Source organism: Pantherophis guttatus, chromosome 1 (assembly GCF_059756535.1).
Source record: "Pantherophis guttatus breed Tessera chromosome 1, ASM5975653v1, whole genome shotgun sequence".
NCBI lineage: Eukaryota > Metazoa > Chordata > Lepidosauria > Squamata > Colubridae > Pantherophis > Pantherophis guttatus.
In genome coordinates this window covers 278,268,918-278,295,920 of record NC_142063.1, presented here as the reverse complement: position 1 = coordinate 278,295,920, position 27,003 = coordinate 278,268,918, and the positions used below count along the sequence as shown (strand labels likewise).

The 27,003-nt window shown below is 35.5% G+C and overlaps 1 protein-coding gene across 1 annotated transcript in view; it reads right to left on the bottom strand.

Annotated features, from left to right (window-relative positions):
- RYR2 (ryanodine receptor 2) overlaps positions 1-27,003 on the bottom strand; it is a 279,138-nt gene that overhangs the window by 75,954 nt on the left and 176,181 nt on the right. The window contains exons 48-63 of the mRNA XM_060692369.2: positions 26,753-26,873; positions 26,446-26,615; positions 25,309-25,529; positions 23,448-23,538; positions 18,649-18,789; positions 17,441-17,604; positions 16,638-16,716; positions 15,403-15,492; positions 13,059-13,196; positions 12,107-12,184; positions 11,429-11,504; positions 9,963-10,089; positions 6,982-7,097; positions 5,676-5,740; positions 4,946-5,067; positions 560-609 (exon numbers count right to left, since the gene is read on the bottom strand). Of these exons, the coding sequence (XP_060548352.1) occupies positions 560-609; positions 4,946-5,067; positions 5,676-5,740; positions 6,982-7,097; positions 9,963-10,089; positions 11,429-11,504; positions 12,107-12,184; positions 13,059-13,196; positions 15,403-15,492; positions 16,638-16,716; positions 17,441-17,604; positions 18,649-18,789; positions 23,448-23,538; positions 25,309-25,529; positions 26,446-26,615; positions 26,753-26,873 (1,849 nt within the window). The remainder of the gene's footprint in view (positions 1-559; positions 610-4,945; positions 5,068-5,675; positions 5,741-6,981; positions 7,098-9,962; positions 10,090-11,428; positions 11,505-12,106; positions 12,185-13,058; positions 13,197-15,402; positions 15,493-16,637; positions 16,717-17,440; positions 17,605-18,648; positions 18,790-23,447; positions 23,539-25,308; positions 25,530-26,445; positions 26,616-26,752; positions 26,874-27,003) is intronic.

Here is a 27,003-nt window from a genome sequence, read left to right as displayed (position 1 = left end):
AATCATTCTCTTTTATTAGAGGAATAGTAATGATAAGCTTTCAACATAGCTATATACATAATTGAACTTTTAAAACAATTTTACACCACGCAACACCCTATGAGTAATAGGGATGGGAAATTTACTCTGCCAATCTATATGGAATTTTTCATGATTCATACTCAAAGGCAAACATGCAATACTTATTTTATGAAAAACAGATTAACAGAATGATCTCTTTGGCACATAACTCCAAAAGAGGCTGTGCAAATGCTGTGTGTGCATGTATATATAGATAGATAGATATAGCGAACACAGAGAGCAGGATCAAATGAATAGTCATACACATGCCTGCTATGGAAATGCTTTGCCATTTTAGCAGGAAAACTGTGGATATATAATCAAATCAAAATTTGCATGTTTACTGAACATATAAGTTCCCTTGATGTGCTAGCCGCCAAATATTATCAGTGATACATAAAATCGTGCAGCATGCAAACAAAGAGGACACACAGAGTTGCAAATAATGGTAAGAAAAACAAGGGATGCTCAAACAAGCATTTTTCAAGGGTCTCCTTACCAAACAGTGAAATCCTATGCCTGACAAGAACTCCAAGTTTGCAGAATAGGCTAAAGACAAAGAATAAATAAAAGAGAAGGGAGGGGACAAAGAAAAAAAGGAAGAAAATAAGAGGTGATGTATGAGCAGGAAAAAGCAACATGATGTTTTGCAGAAAGAATCAGTTCTGAGCAGAATGTAGGACTGAAAATACTACAAAAGTTTCCAAGAATTGATCCACAACAAACATAGTTAAGAAAGCACATATCTGAGGTAAAGAAACAGAGTAAATGGGAAGCCCTATCAAGAAATAGCCTTTAAAATGTTAGGCAACAAAGTTCAATCAATAGCCTAGTATTTAGATACAAGTGTAAACATAAACATATATTTTAAAAAGCAATAGAGAAAAGGTTCTGAGTAATAGGCAAATATTTAATATTTGCCTATTACTAGAATATAGTACATAGTATATTCATTTTATGTATGCATAAAGCTTATATTATTAACAGTTATTATCATCAGCTGCCTGCAATTACTGCAAGTTCAAATCTCACCAGGCTCAAGGTTGACTCAGCCTTCCATCCTTTCTAAGGTAGGTAAAATGAGGACCCAGATTATGGGGGCAATAAGCTGACTTTGTATAAAAATATACAAAAGTATGAAGGCTATTGCTTAACGCATTGTAAGCCGCCCTGAGTCTCCAGAGAAGGGCGGCATATAAATCAAATTTTTAAAAAAATATTACTTTTTTTTTTAAATAAAATGTGTTAGATATACAATTCCTACTGGCCACAGTCCAACACAGATTTATTAAAGCCATTCATTTCAGTGGGCTTAAGTACATTAAATTCTGTTTGATTAAAGTTAATGAAAATGAGTAAGATACAAATTTAAGTAGATATGAATGGCTTGGTTTTTATAAAACGGATTGGATCTGATTGCTCTGTTTCACTGATGTAAACTGTTTCCATGCAAAAGAGAGCTCCATCTTTTTTTCTTTTTTTTTTTTAATTTGATTTATATGCCGCCCTTCTCCGGAGACTCAGGGCGGCTTACAGTGCGTTAAGCAATAGCCTTCATACTTTTGTATATTTATACAAAGTCAGCTTATTGCCCCCACAAACTGGGTCCTCATTTAACCTACCTTAGAAAGGATGGAAGGCTGAGTCAACCTTGAGCCTTGGAGAGATTCGAACCAGCAGTAAATTGCAGGCAGCTGTGTTAATAACAGGGTGCTTTAAACCACTGTAGTACCAAGGCTCTTAACTGCAGATATGAGTTTTTATGAACTCAAGTCATCCTATAAGAAGGCTGATGGATTAATTCTGGAATTCATTATTCCCACAATTTCAGAGATGGTGTGATATTTCAAGGGATACTTATATTATGAATTAAATAAGTAAATAAATATTAACAATATACTTTATGTCTCAGAATGAAGTAAACTTAATCTCAAACCGAAATACCTTGAAATGTATGTTTTATACAGTATGTTTGGTCTTAGGTATAATGTGCTCCCAGACAAAGTAACATAATTACATTTAATTATCTCTTAATAGGTTGACTAATTCAGTCACTCTTTTATGTAAGAAAACTTTGCACTGTTTAATGTTACCTTGATTAGTTTAATGACTCAAAATATCAGTCCCAGAGGTATTTCTAGGGCAATATCTTATTTTCATATCCAAGAGCAGTGTAATTTTAAAGAAGAAAAGACACCGAAAAACATTAAAATTTTATTTTGTTTTGTCTAGTTCAGAATAAGTTGATAAAGTGTATTTACATATTTATTCTGTTATTCTGTCATGAAGACTCAGATTGTTGGGGGCAATAAACTGACTCTGTAAATCGCTTAGAGAGGGCTATAAAAGCAGTGTGAAGTGGTATATAAGTGTAAGTGCTATTGCTATTATTTTCATATTTTGTTTTCAATTATCAAATGGGATAAAACAGTTGCAAATATTCATATTCAAAGAAAATAGTAAGAGTTTTGAAAGTAGGTGAATTACACAGGATTGGCTATATAGTATAATTATTAGTCTCAAATTCCATTTGCTAGCCATTTGATTTAAAAGATTCAAAAAGCGTCAGGGTGAAAATGTGGTATGGGGAGTGTCTTTGACCGTAAATAAATAAATAAATAAGAGCATAATTACAGAGAATGTACAAACCAAATGTTTGCTTTCAGCAGGACCTTGAGAAATGTACAATTATGAGAAAGAAAATGTATTCCAAATTAGAAGATTTGGAAATAACCAAAAATAAAGTAAGTGGACTTGAATTATAGGATGATTTCACAACAATATGGAATTGAATATTTGTTGCTTAATATAAAAGAATGGCATACGATAAAAGAAAAACAAATATGAGAATAAAAGAAATGCGTAATGAATGGTTGAATATTGATCAGGAAGAAAGGATGTGTGTTTTCACCTTGGTTGGTTGATACATAACTGATACAGTTATGGATAAATGTATACATAGTAGAGCAATATTATTGTTTGGGAATGTGAATATGGGTGTCCTTTTACATGTAGATAATGCTACATTGTCTACATGTAAAAAGGATATCCATATTGTTAATTAAGAACCCAAATAATTTGCAGTGAAAGCTATACAGCAGCGGTCCCCAGTGGGAGAGAATGAAACCGGGCCATGTGAGCAGTGGGCCAGTACACATGCATGCGCACAGAGCTCAACTTGCATGAGCAGTGGGCCAGTGTGCGCATGCACACACATCTCAACTTGCACAAATTGAGTTGTGTGCGCCACTCATGCAAGATGAGCTGTTCAAATGCACGCCTTCACTTGTGAATAGGCCATGGCGCATTAGTGGGCAAAGGCCCGGGTTTTAGGGACCCCTGCTATACAGACTGTAAGATATAACAAAGAACATGGACTTGAAAATTAATGTATTGATGATGCAGGTAGCCATGTTGACAGACGAAATGGAGCAAGTTCATGAATTTGTGTACTTTGGTAAAATGTTTATGAAAGATGGAGAAACAATTTGAGACAATCACATATGGGCATATTATGATAGAAAGGTAGTAAGTGGTATGTCATCTGTTATGAAGAAGAAATGTAAGAAAAATACAGTATATAATATGTACCTCTGTTCACTTTGTTTTATGGGAGTGAGAATTGGGTATATCAGGAGTTAAATTCAACTAAAACTGAGTTGAATTCAGTGGATTCTTTAACAAAGGTACTGTATGTGGTTTAAAAAAAGAATATAAAGAGTGAAGAATGAATGGGTGATGAATTGATTAAATATAAAAGAGAATGATCAGTACAACAGAAATATATTGAGGTGGGTTTGATTATGTAGGGAGAATAAATGAGGATCAATCACAAAATTTCTATATGAAAAAAGATTGAATGTCTGAAAAAGTCATGTTGGTAAGATCCTCAAAAAGAAAAGGATGAGAACAAAAGGCAATGAGTGAATCAGTACACAAATAGAAGAAGAAATTTTTTTTACTACTTTGCTTTTTCTGAATGTTGCATTATATTGCTTACTCTAAAGGAGAACATGATGAATTATGTGTATGCCATTTTAATTATCTGCTACTATTGAATAAACTGAATCAAATATTTGGCCTATTTTAGTTTCATAGGACATTGACATAGGACATTGATTCTTTCATTATATCCTTCCTTCAAAATTTCCCATTTAAAAGACTCATTAATGATGTTATAGATGAACAGAACCACATTATATGTAATCTGACAAGGGGTCTGGTAGCATGTTTTATTACTATCTTATTAGAAAGCATAAACTAGCTGATGAAGTAAAATATAGTTTATGAAAATGTATGCCTTCTACATTTGCTGTTTGTAAAGTTTACTATATATAGTAGTTCATACAAAGATGGGAACAGGAATGTTAGCCATAATATACTTTAGCATGTATGTATATGCATATCTGTACCAGTAATACCAGTAAAAAGAAAACAAGAAAATTCTAGATTTTTTTAATATAACCGTAGGGAAATATGGTTAATGCCTGTATGTCACCTTATGGAAAAATATACTGGTGAAATCAATATAAGAGCACACAGAATGACAAAATTATTAATATGCATGTGTGTAATTTATGTCCTGTTTTTCTAGCCCCAGAGTATACAAGATGATTATCAGCTGCCAAAACATAAAAGCTAGGAGCCTCTCTAGTTAAATGAAATGGGGGGCAGGGAAGAATATAAGAGATGACAAAATATGGAAAACATTATTAGGTATAGGAGAAAGATCAAGGAAATTATTCAAATTTCAGTTTTTAGAGCTCATAATGTTATAAAATAGATGTTGGATTTTTGTTACTTCTCATGTCTCTAAACATATCCATAAGCCTGCCAATGTTTTATATTTATATTTTATCATATGCTATGTTATTTATGTTTTTACCTGGTTACCATTTCTTTCTCCTTGTTAGAAGCATGACCCCCGCTGCTCAGAGGTCTGCTTGCTGCAGATAGGAAATACAGGCGGTGATTTTTGAAATACTGATCAATTAAAGGAAGTACAACCTGAAATAAATACATGGAAGAGATAAAATACTGATTAGTAAAATTTCTTACTGCTACTATTTTTATTCCTATTTTTATTCAGTTTCATGGCACTAAAGACCTGTCAACAAACAGTATATGCAAGATTTATTAACATAAATTCAACTTTTCTCTAGGATATGTCCTGTAGTAGGATTTGTTATTAGATCAAAATTTTATCCTTTTATCTGGAGGTAAAAAAAAAATAGCTTCCAGTTTTAATGTTCTTATATTTTTACTTTATTATTTTTATAATTTTAATTGCAGAAATTCTCTCTATACTTGATCTTGAATTAGCAATAATAACTCAGCAATGGAGAATCATCTTGCTCAAGCAAATATGGGTGCTAGTACTTTGGCAAAGTACTAGCCAAAGAATAATTTTTGCTTCTAGCATCTATTTTTCTATTTAAAAAAAAAAAATCATTACAAGTCACTGGATGATTAGCAAGCAGGAACATGTTACTGTGCTACCATCTGCAGCATTTATGTGCTGACTGTAGCAATGTTGTAACTATGCTTTACAGTTGATTAATATTAACTTTTAATTTGTCATAATAAATATTACAGAAAAATAGCATATACTTTACTTTAGCAAAGAATTTGATTTCTTGTTCATAAGGAAACTGTTCTCCTTTCCCTCTGCTGCCACCATCTGTATAGGAAAAAAAGTGCTACAAATTTAATTGAATATATTATAGCCAATTTTTGCACTGTATTCCTTATAAACTAAACTTTTCATCTATCCATTGTATAGTACTACATGACTTGGAATGTTGATTTTTATTTTAGATGCTTTAAGTTCTTCTTAACCCACAAAGCAGCACAATAACAAACTTGATTTCCATATACTCTATAAAACAAAACCAGAATTCAGTCTTGGTTGATTTGCAATAATGTCTTGCATTACCAGCAGCAGCTTGAAAAGGCATTCTTTCACATATTTCATAAAACAACTGCTGTAATATACAGTACTTGAAAAATTGACTGTAAATGTTAAGAACCCCATATTATTCAGTGTTCTATATTTTAAGAGAATTATCAGTATTGGTCCATTTCTTTCAGAAATGTTCTTCTTCCAAAAATAAGAACAAAAAGAAATTAAAACTAAAACAGATCATAAATGTATTACACTTTCTTAGAAATTTCCACTACTGTTCTTTTTTTTTTAAACTTTTCATTTATGTGATAAATTGATTGGGAAGAGGGGAAGAAGTCTGCACTTCTGAAAATTCAGCTTTCTATATTTCAGACATTACTAGAGTCACTGGGAGTCAGGTAGCATATAAATTTACTAAATTATTATTATTACTATTATTAGTATTCTACTAATAAAATACTATTGTTACTTTGATAAGAAGTACAACTTTGCAAAATTTAATTTTCCTGAATCTTCTTAAAAAATAGTCAGAGCATATTTCTGTATCTTCCTCACCTAAAGGCACAAAGCAGTTGGACAGTTATAAATTAATTGTTTTGCTCCTTTGGAAAATTTTCATGAAGTTTATGATTTTTTTTCAATAAGTAGAGAATGATTGGATCTGACTCATTTTAAGATCTGGTTGGTTCATTCACAATACTAAGCCAGTCTTTTTTTAAGATCTACTTTATTACAGAAACCATAGTGACCTGGTTGATATCAAATGTAACACTAAAATGTACTAGCACAACAAGGATAGAGAAACCACACTACAACTTAGCACTGTCTGTGTGGACTAAGTCTTTATTAATGAAGGTGTTCCACTGCTATGGTTCAAAAAGAGGTAATGTTGAACTGTATCTCAAAAAATAAAATATACTTTTAACACTTTTTAAAACCATTTGCTTCTTATTAACCATGTAAAAGAACTTAAAGCTATATTTTATAATATAAAATATATATTTACAATATCTTACCGAATTCCAGAATATACTGATGGGCTTCATCTACGTATCGTATCAATTGTTGGAGAAAACTGTAAGCAAACCTTTTTTCAATGGATGGTGTGTCTAATTCTAAATCCTTTAAGCCTCTGGAACAAATTAAAAAAATATTGCCCCCAACTAAGAAAAAAATTAGAAAGGAGATCTTATACAAGCTTTGAAATTATTATAGAGATAGTCATGACATTGTTTATTTACCAACTGGGATATGTTAAATAAATAATGTAGACTTAAATCACATTCCTTTTAAGTAGTACTTTGCTCCTCCCTTTGACGTAACTCATTTTATGTTTGCTCTTTTAGTTCTGCATCATTATGTTGGCAAACTTATCTGGACATATTTCTGCTTAGCTTTCAAAACCACCAAGGTTTATTGGTATCCATCTTGGAGGAAGGTTGATTTGTTATTTGTTATTGCTTCTTATAATTTTTAAAATTTTGTAATCTCCTCAGGTTGTGACAGGATATAAAATTTTAAATTGGGAGACTGACAGATTTGAAAGTCATGCACACATTATAGGTCAGCCCTTTTGGATATAATAATAAATTATGAATTAATTTAAACCACAGTATCAGAATTTTATTTTATTATATTGGTTTTGCTGTAGGAAACTCAAGGTTGTGTTTCTGGTTTTTCCCACCTACAATTTTACAATTCCCACCTTGAATTAAGTTGTGTATAAGCCTATCAAAGGAGGTTTACAGCCGAAAGGGGGAGCTTGAAGTTATGGGTCTCTAGTTCAATTTTTTATTTATTTTGATTTACTTACTTATTTGAGTCCCGTCTTTATTATTTTTACAAATAACACAAGGCAGTGACCATATCCAACAAACCTTCCTCCCACTATTTATCCCACAGCAACAACCTTGCTGAGTTGGGCTGAGGAGAGCGCGAATAGTCACCAAGCATGCTTTCATGGTAATGTGGGACTGGAATTTGTGGTCTCCTGCTTTCTAGCCTTGTGTCTTAACCACTACACTGAACTGGTACATATCTATCAGTGCTCTAGCCACGATAACAGACTTCTACTGCATTATAAACATAAGAAGAAACTATTAACAATAGACTGAATGACAACATGCATACGCAAAGCTATTTTGTGCTACATTTATGAGTAAGAAGACTAGTTACTGCCATGAAAGTTATGTCTTCTCTTCTTTATATGAAAATCTTCATCCTTACCAAGTTCTTAAAAGGTAGGAAATCACAAAACTGATCTTTTGCTTCCCCTTCGTAATGAAGCCCTATCAGTTTATTTAAGAAATTACATGAGTTGCTATTGTTGTTTTGTTTTTCTTAAAGCAGCTTGCAACCAATAAAACAGATTACAGAATATAAAACATGACAGTAAAATAATTTAAAAAATCAACATTAAACCAATAAAATCAAAGAACAATAACAACTTGGTGAAAGAAAAATGTTTTTGAGTGTGGAGTGTTTTTGATGTTTATGACCATCTTTTTTCCATTTCTTATACATATAAGAGAGCTATACTGAGAGTTCAAAAAGAGGAAAAAAGTTTTTTTTTAATGAAAAGGGTTTTTTTTTTTTTTTAGAAAAATTGAATTGTTCATGTGCTTTTTCAGTTAAAACATGTTACTTACAGATTCTTAGGGTTCCTTGCCCTAAGAATTTCTTGCTCTCCCATGTTATCTCTTATCTTACCAGAAAATATAGTTATAAATGGCAAAACAAGTTCTCAGTTGAGCAATCAATGTAAATGCAGTGATTTTTAAGAGACAATTATTCTGTTCTGCTGATACCTTGGAACATAAGGCAATACTGCTCCAGGAATATGAAGCCATTAAGCTCTTGGTCTGAGAAATCAAGTAAAGGTCCATTTAACTTGCTGTGCGTTGAAGAAAACTTCCCATTGTTTTGCACAATGGGAGAAGAAATCTTTTGTCCAAGGACCCCAGTTGGCTTCATTCCTGATGTTACCTCACTGCTAGGCTTGGGATAAAGAACTGGAAAAACAGTTTTGAGACTGCACCTTCTTGGGACATTTTACAAATCTCTTTGAAGTGAATATGTTCCATACTCAATATTCCTGGTTAAATTTGATACCTGTTTTCTTTCTAAAGTAAAAGTAAAGTTCCCCCTGTCCATTCATATCTGACTCTAGGGAGTGGTGGCTCGTCTCCGTTTCTTAGCCGAGAGAGCCAACATTGTCCGAAGACATTTCCATGGTCATGTGACCAGCATAACTATGCCATGGCACACAGAACCTGTTTTTCCCACCAAAGTGGTACCTATGCTTTTGAACGGCTAGGTGGGCAGTAGCTGGGGCAAGTCGCATGGTGCTCAAGTCTGAAACCTGGGTTGTGATTTCCAGCCAACAAGTCCAGTGTCTTAACCACTGAGCCATTGCACCCCTCTCATTTTCTTTCTAATTGCAAGAAAGGCAGAGACAACCAGGAGTAGGAAAATAAAATACTGAAGTGAAGAAGAGAGAATAACAATTGGCAATGCAAACAAAAAAAATATTAAGAAACTTAGCAAAAGAGGATACCACCAAATGTCAGTTACTGATTATTATTTTTTTCTTAAGAGAGAAGGGTGGAAACTCATGCAGAGCAAAATTCTGTCACGTGAGTTCCTCCTTGCCAAACCTGTAGAGAATGATGATGTTCATATATCCTTTCTCACAACAACATAGAAATCTTAAATTTTTCTATTTCCAAGATAACATTTAAGAAATGTTATCTTGCACCATAACTCTTCGACTTGGCAAGAAAAAAAATCAACATTTAATATTTATGCCTTCGCATAAATATTTAAGGAAGATATTGTTTGGAAAAGGGCAAATCAGCACATAAATGCATATCTCAGATGTATTTATTTTCTTATAAAAAACAAATTTTCCCATGCAGTACATTGTTAAACTACATAAAGTACATAATGTAGATTATTTCATCTTTAAAGCCTACAGCAATAACCAATTAGCATTTACCTGGACACAACATAGCCATTGATCTGGAGGAACTTCAGAATATCTTGGGCTTTCTCTCTATCCTTAGCTTTTTCTTTGGCTGTCAATGTATCATAGGGTACAAGTAGGGGATGATTTCCTCCTCCCACTAGAATGCATTAAGAAATTAAGTGACAAAATAATGACAGTACCATTATTTTTAAAAGGAATTAAATTTCATAAAACATAAAGACATTACAGTATTCACTTTGCCCTGCTAGATATATTTTCTAGTATCCTCCATATTGTTAAAATTGCTTATTGCTAAGAATGAATATCCCAACTCTTACAAACCATATTATTAGCCTGTTATGCAGTTTACTTACTAAATTTATATGGCACCCATCTCACTGTCAAGCAACTCTTACCCAAAGTTCATTTAAAATTTTCAAAGTCATATGTTGCAGAAGTCATTCCACAATTAATTCTGCATAAATATCTTAGAATCACTTTTATTTGCATGCATTTTAATACTTTCACCAGGTCAGGCACCGCAGAAATTGTTACTTTAGATTATGACAAATTGACCACATAATACCATATATAAAATTGCACTTAAAAATGTTAAAATATATTTTTCACACAGAATCATTATTATATGTAGCATATCACAGAGTTATCTAACCAAAAAAGATAAATTATACTGGAAATCCTGTTTTGGATATAGAATGTTAATTTCTGGGCCTCTCAAAATATATATATATATATATGTATATGTATATGTATATGTATATGTATATGTATATGTATATGTATATGTATGTATGTATGTGTATATGTATGTATGTATGTATAGTTAATATTTCGGGTTTCTTCCCGTGTAATTGTGGATATATCCCTAAAAGGGTAGAAGCGACGTTTCGACAGAATCCCATCTGCCATCATCAGGCTTATGCCAGTAGTCATTTTGCACTAACTGACGTTGGAATTTCAAATCTGGTGCTGGTATTCTGGGATGGCTCCACCTTTTCATTCTGATTGGTTGGGAGTCCCAGTATGTGTTTATTGGCTTGGCTTCGGGTGTATGGTCGGTTTTTCTCCACTAGGTGGCAGGGCTTTATCTTTGTGGCTGGTTTGAATATGATTTGGTTGGGATTTTTTTGTGCAATGTTTGGTCCATGTTCCACATATGGTGTCAAGATTCGTCTATCTATGAGAGCAGGTTTCCAAATAGTAGGCAGACGTGAAGTGTCATCCCGTTTATTCATGCAATATGGTCTTTTTTCCATTTCTATTGCTTCTCTGATTATCCTGCCATTGAGATGTTCTATTTTTGCAATTGTTTTTGTTTTATTAAAATTAATGTTGTGTCCTGTTGTATTTATATGTTGAACTAATGATGATGTGTGTTCTTGCTTTTGTATTTTGTATGCTTTTGTATGTATGTATGTATATATGTATATATGTATACATGTATATACATATATATATTTTAAAAGAGATTGTACCTTTGGCTTCAAGCTCCATTTTCTTTTTTTTCGCCCATATGTTATGATAATTTTCAGCCATCATCTCAGCCATTGCCTAAGGAAGAAGAAAGACATAAATAATTACAATTTGTTCTCTAGTAGGTTAGTTAAGCTTATTTTCGTTATTTTTTTTTAAACAAAGTAATTGTTGCATTTTTGGTCCTAGCCAAAAAAAAATAAATACTAACTTCAGGCATATTTTTAAATAATTAATTTGATAGACTTCCACAAATTCTTTCCAATATTACAGAAATTGCAGGAGCAGAATTCTGCTCCTGGCATGCTCCCTCAGGAGGTGGGGAGGAGGAAATTTTTGCCAATTCACCCTTCAGCTCCTTGTGCTTCCCTAAAATCTGGTCTGGAAGACTAGAGAAGCTTCCAGATCAGTGTTGAAAGTAGCAGGGAAAGTTGCCAGGGAAAGGAGGAATTGGCAAAAATTGCCTCTTACCCTTCCACCAGTTGGAACCACTGTATCAAAAGCCCTTCCATTCTTGGAAGACCAATTGCAGGTCCAAGCATCTGTTAGAAAAGTTGGAGAATAAATGATAACTATCAGAGGATTGGTAGAGAATTACATTAAGTAATTATTGAAAAAGCCATGGAAACTTCTTAAAACATTACATTCTTAATGTTGATCATAATAGCCATGTAACTTACATGTAACTCTCTGGACAGGGTTACATTACTCATGTCAATTGCACGGGGAGTATAGCCATGGACTGTATCTACAGAAATCTGAATAAATATCAATAGAGGTATTAACAGAAAAAAAGAACAATAGAACATATTTGAACAAGTTTAATGACAGCTACAGAGGGGTTCCATCAAGGAATAGGAAAACATTGACAAATTTATCAGTTTATCATGGTTTCATATATTTCTCTATTAAATCCTAAATGTTAAGACTGTGCTAGTTCTCATTATTCAAAATAATCTAGTTAATACATAAATCTGAATGCCATGAATTCTTGAATGCCAATTTTATATTTACCTAAAAATGAATAAATGATATATGCATTGAATTACAATAAAATGAAGGTAAATGTGTAGATAAGACTCAAAGCATTAAACATGCTAATTATCAAAGATAGTCATCATCAAATAATGTAAACAGATGCTAAAAGTTTCAGTTTATCTAATTTCAGGAATTTCAATGCTGTATAGGAATTCCACTGAAGTTCTTATGAAAGTGAAAATGTGTATCACATAACATTTAGAAGCAGTATTAGTTGAAGAAAGGATTTATCTCTTAGAAAAGAAAAAAATACATATTCTCTCTCAAGCTTGTTTATATTTAAAATTACATTTCTTTCTATATACTAGCCGGTTAAATTCATTAGAGTTTTATAAAAAATCACAATCCTAAAATATTTTGTGAAGAGAAATTCCATTTTTTTAAGATACTTCAAAAACAGCAAATACAAAATAAACAAACAGCATTAAACTATATAAAGTTTAGATAACTTTCCCCTACTTACAGAACTTGGAAGCCAATGTTCACACTGAAGGAATGCTGCAGCTTCTACCTCCAAAATAGCATTTTAAAAAATAACTAGGAAATATTGCTGCTAAAGCTACTAATCAGAAGTGCTTGCAGCTCAAAATATACCTGACTTGTCTGTGATATCCGACGTGAACGATTATAAAGAGCCATAGTATCTCCTTCCCTCGTTCTTTCAACCCGCCATCCCCAAGCAAGCATGGTTTTCAGAGATTCTTTAATTGGCCATCTATAAATTTCTTTTTCCTGAAAGAAGCGCATATATGATGATCCTATTAGTGGTAAAAGAGCTGTCCTCACATCTGGTTAGTAGCACCCAATCTTTTGATTGATTTTGAGATATCTATAAATAACAGACTACCACCCAGCAACTCTCTATGAAAGGTAGATCCTTGACTGCAAAAATCTGCTTTGATTCTATGCACACCTCTTTTAAAGTAACTTCCTTAGCAGCCAAACACTCTATTAGAAATTATTTTGGTTGTAGACTAGCATAAAACAAATAACGTAACGATCACTCTGAAATAGAAGAATAAAATGTCACACTGAGAGAATAAAAGAAAAGAAAGACTAGTATACCAGACTAGAATTACAAAGTATAGAGATTAAAACCAGGGTGAAATCTATAAAATCAAAGTCTATAACAGTATTATAACTCCGGTCTATAAAGGTCTATGAGAATGTAAAGCTATGGCTTTACACGCATGCCTGCCATAATGTCTTCCTCTTGATCCTTTGGGAAGGAAAGTTCTGCAACATACCTAAAGAGCCGAGAATGTTCTTAAAATGATAGGGCAATTTGAATCACTTCCAATTTGCTGCATTGCCTTTTTATATACACCTACAATATATGTATATTTTCCTATTTGCAACACAAGGCAGGTTAAAGGCTTAGTCTTTTGCTAGCTGATCAGAAAACAAAGTTTTGTTTTATAGTGATTGTTATCTGCCTTATGCTGTTCTATGACCAAAATAAATAATAATTTCAAATTGAGCATTAAATGTGTTATTATCTATATGATAACCAAATATTTATATAGCTTTTCTTTATGAAATATTTTAAATCTTTATATTCATATCTCTTATATAGTACATTAGAAGAGATACAAATGTGGCAATAACAAAAAAAAGAAAAGAAAAAATGATATTTGTAAAAATCCATTAAATATAATACAAATATTATAAGCATTTGATGACTACCTTCTAAGGACAAGAGTACCATCCTCAAATTGCAGCATTATATAGGAAAACAATTCCTATTAAATGAACCTTTTATACTTTTGGTTTGAGTGGACTAAAACACCTCCAAGGTCCCTTCGAACTCTGCTATTCTGTTCTGTTCTATCATAGTAACTGAAGGAAAAGCAGAAATATCATGCCCTCATAAAGTGAAAGATGTATCATACACTTCAGAAGACCCCCTATTCTTATTCTTTTATTGATGTGATCTTTGGTGATTGATAATCTATCACAATTAGGAGACAGGTTAAGCAGTAAGTAGTAAATTAGTAGGAAAATTGCTAAAAGCTTGGGATACTAAAAAATCAGTATCCATGGGAAGGAATAAAATATCCATGCTTTACCAACCTGAAAATCCCTACCTCCAAACTCTTAAGAGAAATGTATAGCATCCTATGGAGAAAGTATTATTATCGATTTTGTAGTGGCCAATTTTGCTAGGACAGCATAGTTGCCCCCACAGATCCTTTCAAATAACTTCTTCACCCCCAAAAGCTGATGAGATTAAATGGGATTTGCAAGTGATATGACAAGCATATGAAAGCAGTGCATTTACTTAACAAAGGAGGATACTTTGGAATTATCTTAAAATACTGCTGACTGACAGAAATATACTTCCAGACCTAAGACAGAATACTTAAGTCTTTAACCAGTGATCAAATGTAAGATACATAGTTCAAGGAAAAATACTTGGATCCTGGTTCAACAATCATTTTCACAGACTATTGTCCTGTGATTATGTTTAGATCTATAAGGATTTATGGAGCAAAGGCTAAATTATGATAGATGTAAAGTTTTATTTTTCAAACCCTAGCTTTAGTGCTCTCCTTTATAGTGCAAACACTACAAAAAGAGATCACACACAATCTCTTTAGCCCTTCCATAGTGATGAAGTTTGATAGGGATGAGCAAAAGAGAAACAAAATGGAGGGTAGAGTTCCTGTCACTATTTTTGCTGGGTATGTGGAGTATGTTTCTTTCTGCTTGAGTTCTGGAAGAATTAACATAAGTCCTGTGCTGTAATAAGGCAGAGAATCTGGAGAAAATTCTCACTGTCCAGAATTTATTATTCTTGCCTTTCCAACTGAAACTTTTACATGTGACAAGTCTTAAAGGAGTTTTCTAATTAATGGGAAAGCTCTAAAATTGGCTGCTACTTTCAATGATTAAAAGAAAAGATTACAACAAAAAAAATCTGACATGAACTTCTTACCTTTTCTGATAATAGTTTATATTGTTTCATTAATGGCTGCACTTTGGAAGATTCTGAATATGTTTCACCATATATCCACCCATTTGCAAACTGACAAAAGTTTAAAGAAAAGGAAGGGATAAGTTGATCAAGAAAACTGATGCCTTTTATGATTTGGATGCTCTTTTTGCATGCTATCAATATACCATACCAAGCTCATGAAGCAAATGAAATTTCCCATATTTTTATCTTGGTTCTTCTACTCTCTTCTGATCTTAAATACTTGTTATAACAGCAATTAAAAACTCCTGGGCTTTAATTTGTCATGCAAATTTTAGTTTCACAACTGTTATACAGTATATTACATTGTAATATTTTTCATCTTTTATAGCAATCGCTTTTATAAACTGATAATGAGGTCATACTTAAAGTGTCTATCCTATATCCCAAATATTAACACTCATGCATAAGGGGGAAGAATTAATTCATCACAGACCACAGAATTTCCAAAGGTGTAGAAGTGTTATGGGGCAAAAACTCTAAAGAATTTTAAAAACAGCCTGATAAAAACTGAGCATGCTTAATGGACACAAAATGCCGACTGACTGTTGAGTAGAATGAAGAGTGGGAGGAAGGGAATACAGTGCAATAAATATACTTCAGAATCTTCATTCGTGTACTAAGAACCTGCATGTCTATGTTTCAGCTCACCAGAAAAATTTGCAAAAATCTGCAAAAAAAAATACTAATGATTATAACCTCTTGCAGTATCAATCTCCATTTTTCAAAATCTTCAGAAGAAAGATACAGATGTTTTTCAAGTGAAAGTGACTGGGACAAATACTATTTTTAAAAAAACTAATCTGTTTTAAAAATAATGGCATTGTAAAAGACAACCATGCAAATGCAGCCATCCAATTATGTGATGATAAACTGTGATATGAAAAAAAAATCTTATTAAAATAAACTTGTTAACTGAATGGATCTGTGTAAAATGTAAAAACTGATCCTTTTCTTAGGGAAAGTAAATGCACTTAAAAATTTAAAAATCTGATTAAAGAATTAGAATGTTTGAATTAATGCAACATAAACAAAATTCCATGATGAATATTGAAATGAAAAATAAAGTCAGATTATTAGCAAGATTCATTCCCTAATGCTTTACATATATCCCAGCAACATGAGAGAGACAGAGAGAAGAGGGAGGGGGAGAGAGAGAGATGCAAAGGATGCATAGATGTGAACATACACTTTACCTTTTCCATGCACCATTTATCGTGAGAATGTTCAGCATATTTGTTTATAAAGTAGTCTAGTTTTTCAGGAATTGTAATGCTGAGTGAGAACAAACAAGGCAAAGATAAGTATTTCATGACAGTTTTTTCTTTATATTTAATTATTTTACCTTAAAATCATTTAAATATATCAGCATTTGCATTTCTCTAATTCTAGTAGTTTCTCAGACAACTGGTATTAGATCATTTTATAACAATTTTGGAAAAAATGAAGTCACTCAATAGAAAGGAAACTTAAATTGCCAATTGTACTTATACTTAATGTAATGTGATTATTAGAAAACAAATGTGAAATACACTTTCTAAATAACTTAAATATTTTTGTATTTGAGAATCAACCTTCATTAACAAATCGTTAAGGAAGAATGATTTCTTGGAAATCCTGTTTATGACAGATACATTCTTTATAGCAACACAGCTAGATGTTTTAACAGCACCAAAGAAAACAACACTATATTTGTATTATGAGCTATAGTGGCGCAGTGGTTAGAATGCAGTACTGCAGGCTACTTCTGCTGACTCCCGGCTGCCTGAAATTTGGCAGTTTGAATCTCACCAGGCTCAAGATTGACTCAGCCTTCCATCCTTCGAAGATCGATAAAATGAGGACCGAGATTGTTGGGGGCAATATGCTGATTCCGTAAACTGGCTTACAGAGGGCTGTAAAGCACTGTGAAGTTGTATATAAGTCTACGTGTTATTGCTATTTCATATTATTTTAAAAGTTATGCTCAGCTCAATATAAACTATGAAAACACCCTTACTTTGAAGTATCAACAGGCTGTGGATTGAAGTTCCCATCTGAATCCATGGAAGCTTGTTTTTCCATAACACCAACATAATTTGATTCCATGTAATCAGGAGGTAAAGCCCCAGCTACAGAACTCAAGCATGGCAGTGCTAATTTGAATAGTTCTTGTTCATATTTCTATAAAGACAAAATAGGATGCAAAAAACCCTGGTAAAAAATTAAGACAACTTCCATTTATCTGGAAAAAGTCCCAGCATTCTATTACCACTATCATTACTGTATTTATTTTTACTAAAAAAAATATTCCATTAATTAAGTTTACTTTTAAGTCAAACTACTTCAGGCTTTCTAAATAAAACAAAGCCACACTTCTCAAGGGAATTCACCTCAGTCCCTTCCTTGCACTAGAGGTAAGAGCCATCAAGTCCATTCGGATATTGTTCCCTATAAAGGATAGACTATATGCAGATAGATTAGCAATTAAGTACCAGGTAAACATTTGTTCAAATGTTGATTTAGAGGGGAGGGTTTTTTTAGGTTTAATAGTCTGCTGAGTTAGTTGCAATTGTCAGTTGAATCAATATTTTTCAATTCTAGGGTTATGATGGTAGTTCTAATTAGCAGTTGAGTTTGCTGAGGACTAGACTCTTTCCCTATGACACACTAAATATTAACAACAGTAATCAATGGAAGAATTTCTGAGAACCAGGTGTGGCATTTATAGTGATTAAAGTACTGGAGTAGAAGCTTGGAATTACAGGTTTTGGCCAGCTTCAGTCATAGAAGCTCACTGGGTGATCTGGGGCCAGCCACCATCATTCAGGTCCACCTACTTCACAGGGTTCTTGTACTGGAGAAAACAGAGGACAGAAGCCACTTTGTGCTCCCAAATAAAAGGTGGAATATATGTTGAATTAAAAAAAAATGAAATCTACTTTTATTTATAAATATTTACCCCGCTCATATTCATCCCTACCTCACACTGCTAGCACAAATGGAATATTCGCCACTATTGCAAATTTTTCATTTAATATAATTCTTCTATTAAAGGCAACAAAGTTACAGAACATGATAAACATTTATTAAAGTAATTTCCTAGCGAATTAATTTTTAAAGAAGATATATTTGAGCACCATAATTTTGTTTTCTAATATGCAGCCTTGCATATTCATCATGAAGTACAGTTAATACATATTAATATATCACATCCTAAAATGTTACCTTTTGAGATAAGGCATCAAAAATACCCCAGAACAGCTTTCTGGACAAATGAAGTTCTTCTTCTGATGCAGCACCAAAGTTGCCCCACCCTCCTGGTAAACAGTAGTATTTCCAACATCTTTCATAATGAATTGTCAGCAACTAAAAAAGAAACATGAAGGTTTGCTTTCTGACAAGGCACTGCCTATTCGGTGAGGTTGCTACATATAATCACTTTAAATGACAGATGCACAGATATTGCAACAGGTAAGGGACATAAAAATTAAAGTAATTATCTCAACCCAATCAACAATTATGGCAGAATTAATCTATTATTTGTTAAATTAGTATAATGATTTTGGATGCTTTTTCTTTAAATTAAACATTCAGCAAATAATTACTTCCATATTTCTAGATTATCTCCAAACCTATGGATGGTCTTACTTAATAAGATTCAAATCATTTTAACCACTGATAGGTCATGGCAAAACACTCTTCTGTATGGGAGAAAATTTCCAAAATAATGAATGAAATAAGTCTTCTAAATAACCTTCATACAACTTGTATATATGAAGGTAAGAAAAACATTTTCTCCTGTCTCTAACTGAGACAATTGTCAAGCTTCGTTGTTATCTCCAAATAAATGAATTTCCAAATGTCCGATCTTTGAGGAAATTTTTCTCTTTATTGAGCATAACGAACTGACCCTGACTCAATGCGCAGTTAGCACTGAACTTTGGCCTCCCAAAACCTCTCTTTCCGGTTCCCAATTCTCTGTGTCTCATTGGCCATCTTCCAAGCCACTCTTGTCATCCCATCTCGGTCATTTCACAGAAATGTCCCCCCATCCCATCTCCGTGGAGACAGTTCTTCAGGGGAATTAAGTAGGTGAAAGTTCAAGCCTCTCCTCTCCTTATGGCAGCTTGGAAGCTGACAACAATTACTTCATTTTCCATTTCTGCCACATCCTTTATGTAGTAGTAGTAGTAGTAGTAGTAGTAGTAGTAGTAGTAGTAGTAGTAATAATAATAATAATAATAATAATAATAATAATAATAATAATAATAATAATAATAATAATAATATTCTAAATTTGCCGGACTTGAACATTTTGACTCTACAAAAAACCACCTTACTCGGAACAGTTTACATCTTCCGATGATACCTTAACAGTTCCTAGGTCCTTGGTTAGGACTCGAGCTGCTGAGCTATTAACCAGCCTCAAAGGCTGTGAATCTCACTAAAGATATAATAACAACAACAACAACAACAACAACAACAACAACAACAACAATTTTATTTATATACCGCCCTCCTCCCGAAGGACTCGGGGCGGTGTACAGCCAAAATTAAAACATAAATATACAATATCATAGTTAAAATTAATTAAAATCATTAAATAGTTTTGGCCAAATTTTAAAACCCAAAGTTAAAACCCAATTTAAAATCATTCAATTAGACAGCCCCGCCTGTCGGAACAGTAGGGTCTTGAAGGCACAGTGAAAGACCCGGAGATCAGAGATGTTACGAATATCCGGGGGCAATTCATTCCAAAGGGCAGGGGCTCCGACAGAGAAGGCTCTCCTCCTGGAGAGCCGGCATAACTTGGCCGATGGCACCCTGAGGAGTCCCTCTCTGTGGGAGCGAACTGGTCAGTGGGAGGCTTTTGGTGGCAGAAGGCGGTCCCGTAGATATCCTGGTCCTATGCCATGGAGCGCTTTAAAGCAACCAACACCTTGAATTGCACTCAGAAGACCACTGGGAGCCAGTGCAGCTCACGCAGGAGAGGTGTTACATGGGCGTAACGAGGTGCACCCATAACCACCCGCGCAGCCGTATTCTGGACCAGTTGGAGCTTCCGACTGCTCTTCAAGGGGAGCACCATGTGGAGAGCGTTACAGTAGTCCAGACGGGAGGTGACGAGGGCGTGAGTGACTGTGCGCAAGGCATCCCGGTCCAGAAAGGGACGCAACTGGCGGATCAGGCGAACCTGATAAAAAGCCCTCCTGGCTACGGCCGTCATGTGCTCTTCTAAAGATAGCCATGAGTCCAGGAGGACGCCCAGATTGCGAGCCCTCTCTGTGGGGGGCAGAGATTCACCCCCAATAGTCAGCAATGGCACCAGCGGACAATACCGGGATGCCGGAAGCCACAGCCACTCAGTCTTGGAAGGGTTGAGCTTGAGCCTATTTCTCCCCATCCAGACCCGCACGGCCTCCAGGCAGCGGGACATCACATCAAGGGCATCATTGGGGTAGTTTGGGGTGGAGATGTACAGCTGGGTGTCATCAGCGTACTGGTGGACTCTCACCCCAAAACCACGGATGATCTCACCCAGGGGCTTCACATAAATGTTGAACAGAAGGGACGAGAGGACCGATCCCTGCAGCACCCCCCAAGCGAGGCGCCTCGAGGTCGACCTCTGCCCCTCTGCCAACACAAACTGCGAGCGGTCAGAGAGGTAGGAGGAGAACCACTGTAACACGGTGCGTCCAATTCCTAATCCCCTCAACCGCTGCAGCATGATACCATGGTCGATGGTATCAAAAGCCGCTGAGAGATCTAATAGGACCAGCACAGAGGAGCTGTCATGCTACCACACTCTCGACAACCTTCGCCACAAAACGAAGGTTGGACACCGGACGATAATTTACTAATACAGCCGGGTCCAGGGATGGCTTCTTGAGGAGGGGCCTCACCACCACGGCCTCTTTCAAGGCGGCGGGAAAGGCACCCTCACTCAAGGAAGCATTTATAATCCCCTGGAGCCATCCTCGTGTAACCTCCCGGGAGGCCAGTACCAATCAGGAGGGACACGGGTCCAATAAACATGTGGCAGCACTAAGCCTACCCAGAATTCTGTCCACGTCCTCGGGAGCCACGGGGTCAAACTCTTCCCAGATAATATTCTCAAGACTCACCCCCGTCTCCCTCCCCGGACTCATCCAGTCAGAGTCCAAGCCTTCCCGAATTTGAGCGACTTTATCATGCAGGAATTGCACAAAATCCTCAGATCGACCCTGCAAGGGATCTTCCCGCACTCCCACCCGGAGGAGGGAGTGGGTCACCCTAAACAGAGCGGCTGGGCGGTTCTCTGCAGATGCGATAAGAGTGGAAAAATAGTTAGATTTTGCCGCTTTTATCGCCACTAGGTAGGTCTTGATATAAGATCCCACCTGTGTCCTGTCAGATTTGGATTGACTAGTCCTCCAAACACTCTGTAGGCGTCTTTTCCGACGCTTCATCTCCCTCAGCTCCTCGGAGAACCAAGGAGCCGGTTGAGGTCGGCATCGGGTCAGAGGCCTCAAAGGCACGACGCGGTCCAAAGCCCCTGTGGCTGCACTATCCCAGGCGGCCACCAGGTCTTCAGTCGAGTCATGTGCCAGAGTCTCCGGAAATGGCCCAAGCTCCATCTGGAACCTTTCGGGATCCATCAGGCCCTGGGACGGAACCATCTAGTCGGTTCCGTCTCCCTGCGGCGGGGGGAAGTGGCTTGAAAGTCTAAGTGAAGGAGCGAATGATCTGTCCATGACAAGGGTTTAATGTCTAGGTCCCCTCTACCAAGATCATTCAGCCACTGACCAGAGATGAAAATCAAGTCCAGAGTGTGTCCCCCTGTGTGAGTGGGGCCTTGCACTAATTGGGTCAGGTCCATGGCCGTCATGGAAGCCATGAATTCCCGAGCCATCTCTGACGTCTCACCGACGGATGGCAGGTTGAAGTCCCCCATAACAATAAGTCTGGGGGTATCAACCGCCACCCCGGCTATCACGTCGAGTAGCTCAGGCAGGGTCGCTGCCACGTGGCAGGGAGCCAGGTACATAGTCAGCAAACCCATCTACACCCCACGACCCCACTTCACAAGAAGGGACTCACATCCGGCTATCTGAGGAACAGTGGCCTCCCTCGGACAAAGACTTTCTCTAATAATTGCCGCTACCCCCCCCCCACTCCTCCTGGCCCAACCAGATCTCCATAATCCCAGCCAGGTCTGCACCCCTCTCCATAATAAATTCACAAATGAGGGGGGCTTTATTAATTACCGACCTGGCATTACATAATATCAGTCGAGGAGCCAGGGCCTGAGACTCTGTGCAATCCAGGACACGAGCCACGCTATGGGGGCCGGAGTGCGCAATCGCTTGAAGACAGCGCGTATGCACCCCCAGAACCTGATATGGCCCCCTGCGTCTGCCATACCTGCCCCTCCCACTTATCACATTAATGGAACTGCCCTTCTTTTCACCACCCGGCACCCCGGTCAGATTACCCTTCTCGCCTTCTCCACTGCGCCCAACCAACCCACCACCCCGCACAGTGGCTATATGGACCCCCCCCCGGTCCATCTCTACAGCCCCCTCCCCCCTTCCAGGGTCACCTTAAAAACCCCTCCCCCTCCCAGAGCCTCTTAAAATACGAGATGAAAATTTAACTAAAAAACCCCACAACCTCCTCCTCACTGCATGCCAGCAAGCCATATACAGCAAGCCTTAGGCCGAGTCTGTGTTTTTAATGTTTAGCTTTTTGATGTTTTTAATGTTTAGCTTTAATGTTTAGCACTATTAAATAAGAAATATTAAATTTTATCCAGCTTTGAATTACAACTGAACTATCAAAGTGGAACGAAAGAATAACAGAATAACCATGACGTAGTTTTTGTGATCATCCTACATTTAGGGTTTGAATATTACACTGAATGTAACATTGGCCATGATTGGCCAATATTTTTACTTCAAGGCAAATCAGAATATCACCAGTTTCTTTTGATAGGTGATGCCTAATGACATTAATTGTATATTTTATAAAAAAATCAAACTTACCTTAAGAGGCATTTTGGCATGTTCATTTAGAAGAGGGATATCAAATACTAATCTTCTCAACAAATGTTGCATCATTGAAGGTCTTAGCTGACTATCAGTAGAAAAAAAAGGTTCAGTACAACATAGACTAGATTTATAATCATTATTGTGATTATGCAAGTTGAGTAATCTGTAATCACTACAGAAGCTTAATCAGTATTTCTGATTAAAAGATAACAGTACATGAAATATGGAGATAAAATATGTTCAGACTCATGATTGAACAAAGCCAGTCTGGGACAAAACAATGAGGGAGATAGTAAAAATTCTGGATTCATATTCAGTTGTTTTCCTTTAACATTATTTCACCTTTATCCTTTTCTTTGAAGTTATTTTCCTTTAACAAAATTTATGTTTTGTCTTTGGTAATACAGTAAAAAAACTATACATTATATTTCATATTTGGAGTTTGGCAAGCAGGCATAATCAGATAAATATATCCCTTCCTCCCAGCAGTGTCTGAAACATAACAATTTATTTTACATTTTAACAAATTCTTGTTTTTCACTGTTGACCTTGTGGATAATTTACTAACCAACTAACTATATATTCTGTCTTAGGAAATGCTCATTCATTTGAGGATACCTCAGAAATGCATTATTTTTTAATTAGATGTTATAGCATTTTAACAGCATCACTCCTGGAATCTATTTTATTATTACTATAACCATTACATATTGGTTAACACCTGGTATTTATTACATGCTAGTAGTTGAAGTAATTACAGATACTTTTGATCTGTTGATTCATTTTACTATCAATCCTACATCCTACTGGAATTCAACTCCAGCTGCACAAACTTCCTGCATACATGAAATTATTGATTTCTTCCCTTACAAAAACAGTTAGCAGAGGAACTCTATACCTTTTTATCTACTTTTGTAAGAACATACTATCTACATGTTGTTTCCTAAATGAAGCTTATTTTCATTTTTCTTTCAAGCAAGCAACAGCTTCAAGAATAATTTATTACAGGACTTCTAGGGGAGGTATAGTGGGCTGACTAATGTCTCAGGAACTGATGGAAACTTTTTGGATAAGAAAAGGACAGGAGATTACCCACATGTGCTCTAGACAGCTGCTTCTTGTGAGGAAACTGCAGGACAGCAATTTTCTGCAGGTTTGAGCACTGGACGATGAAGGGATCACCATCTCGCTTTTAAAGGACACTAAGTTTGCAAGCTTCACTTTCTAATGACTTTTTCAAATGGCCTATTGCACAGCTTAAAGCTATTAGCTATTAAAATATTTTCTTACCGGATTTGCAAAATCCAGTGGATTTACAAAAGAAGCTTGTTAAAGCTTTGAAGAAATCAGAAGAACTGAAAATTCTACATTATTTGATTGAATTAAAGATAAGGACTGTAGAAGTAAAAAGAAGAAATCTAAAGTTGGTTTATTTGATCTGAGTAAAATAAGACATTTTTGCAAAGTTTTGGCAGCCTTTAATGGAATTTTTGCTTTTTTATGTTTTTTATGTTTTTTATGTTTTATGGATTGGCTTATAGATAAGAGATAGGATATGGAATGAAGAGATATCTGTTTAACCTTATAGGAGGTGAAAAGTTATTAAGTTTGTTTACACTTGATGCAATCAAGCTTGAAAATCTCTTCTTTACATATTTCTTTTCTTCTCCTTTTTTATGTTCTTTTCCTTTTTCTTGTACTTTTTCTGTTCTCTTTCTCTAAGTGTAGTTTCTATTAGGTTAAACTATTATAATCAAAAATCTTAATAACAATATATTTTAAAAAAAGAGTATCTTGCAGAAGGTATTCCCTTTAGTGTTTCTTTCTCCACCCACGGTGTCTAACCCATCCTTACCCACAAATGGAGAGTAGGCACTCTTCAATAGAATCCCGCTGAGCTTTGGTAAGAGAACAGCCTTTGGAAAGCCGATATACAGTATGTAGCAAGGAATCTATAAGGGAAGCATGATGTTCTGTTCCAGCAAAAAGAGGAGCACATCTTGTTAATAAAGGCAAAACAGCAGTGCAGAGGTACCGATTAAGAGCCAGGGCCATATCTGTGGCACTCAGGGCAACCTATAAAACAAATTACAAAGCAACTCATAAAAATGACACACAGTTGCAGTATGTTTGAGCTAAGCCTTTTCAGAGCTGCTAAGAATGTGAAATACATATATATATATTTTTTCTTTATTCCAGTCTTTTATTTAAAAAAAATTTTTTTTAATTAAAATTAAGAATGCAAACACTGAAGGACCACTAGATGGCAATAAGGTTTTCTGCATCTTTTGGCTATCTCATGGTTGCCCCAATTTCTGCAGTAGAAATAATTAAAACATATCATTTGCTTTATTATTCCCATATTAAAATTGCATTCATTTTGAAATAGCAGTGATGGCTCAACACTCTGCATCATCTTATGCAATAACGATCAGATATTTAATCAGACAGAAGTAACTTCATTTGAACATTTTATTTGTGCTTGAATTACAGTTTATTTTTTAAAACTGGATGTCTATGTTGCTATGTCAAGGTTTCAACTTCAAAACCCACTTGTATAAGAGGAATATTATATAATAAAAAATGCAAGATGCCCTCACTCATTCTCTCTACTAACCTAAATGTCATTTTTTTAAGGTTAGTTAACATTGAGAATCTGTGTTCACTTTTAACTTTCCACTAAACTTTTGAGTCCTGAGCTCCCAGGTCTCAAAAGCTTTAAAGCAAATGTTTCTTTTCCAAGAATAATACAGCAACTACAAAAGACAGCCATGGAACTCCAGGATAATTCACCGTTGCCTTAAAGAACTGAAGATGGGAGTACATGAAGGCTCCCACACCTTGTACCCTTTGAATCCAAAGTGTCCAGCCTTAACTGAAAACACTAACTCATCATTTTTAAAGGTATTTAAAAGTATCAAAATTTATGCACAGGATAAATCTGGATAAAACAGAAAACACTAATTAAGAAAAGTTAAAAGTTACTTGTTACCGTATCTAAAGAAGCAGCTGCACGAAGATCTGGCAGAAAGCCAACTTCTAGTAGGTGTAGAAGAAAATCTTGGTCTTCAATTCCATAGACCCTGTCAAGAAACAATACCATCGCTGCCTTGTGATCAGGGCAAAAACCCCCTGACATATCAGGTTCTACAACATTGCCATCTGAGGGGAAAAAAGAGGGTCGGGAGAGGAAAGGAGGGGGAACAGAGAGAGAGAATTATTTCTACACACATGATGAAGAAGAAATGATAAAGTCATTCATAATAAATAATAGGAGGAAAAACTGCAAGTTTTCTTACCTTTTGCTATTGTTGGCATGTGAAAAGGAATGCTAATTACACCCACCAAGTCCTCCAAAGGAATCAAGGACCTCAGAATAGATCTGATTCTAATGGCTTCCCCTTTGCCAGCATGGATGAGCTAATGGAATAAGGCAATTAAGTATTTAGATAGCTTGTATGAGAATGCAGCAATCAAAGAATGTAGATATTTCCTTATACATAAGAATTCTATGAATAACCTAATTATAAATGCATGTGCACCAGATAAT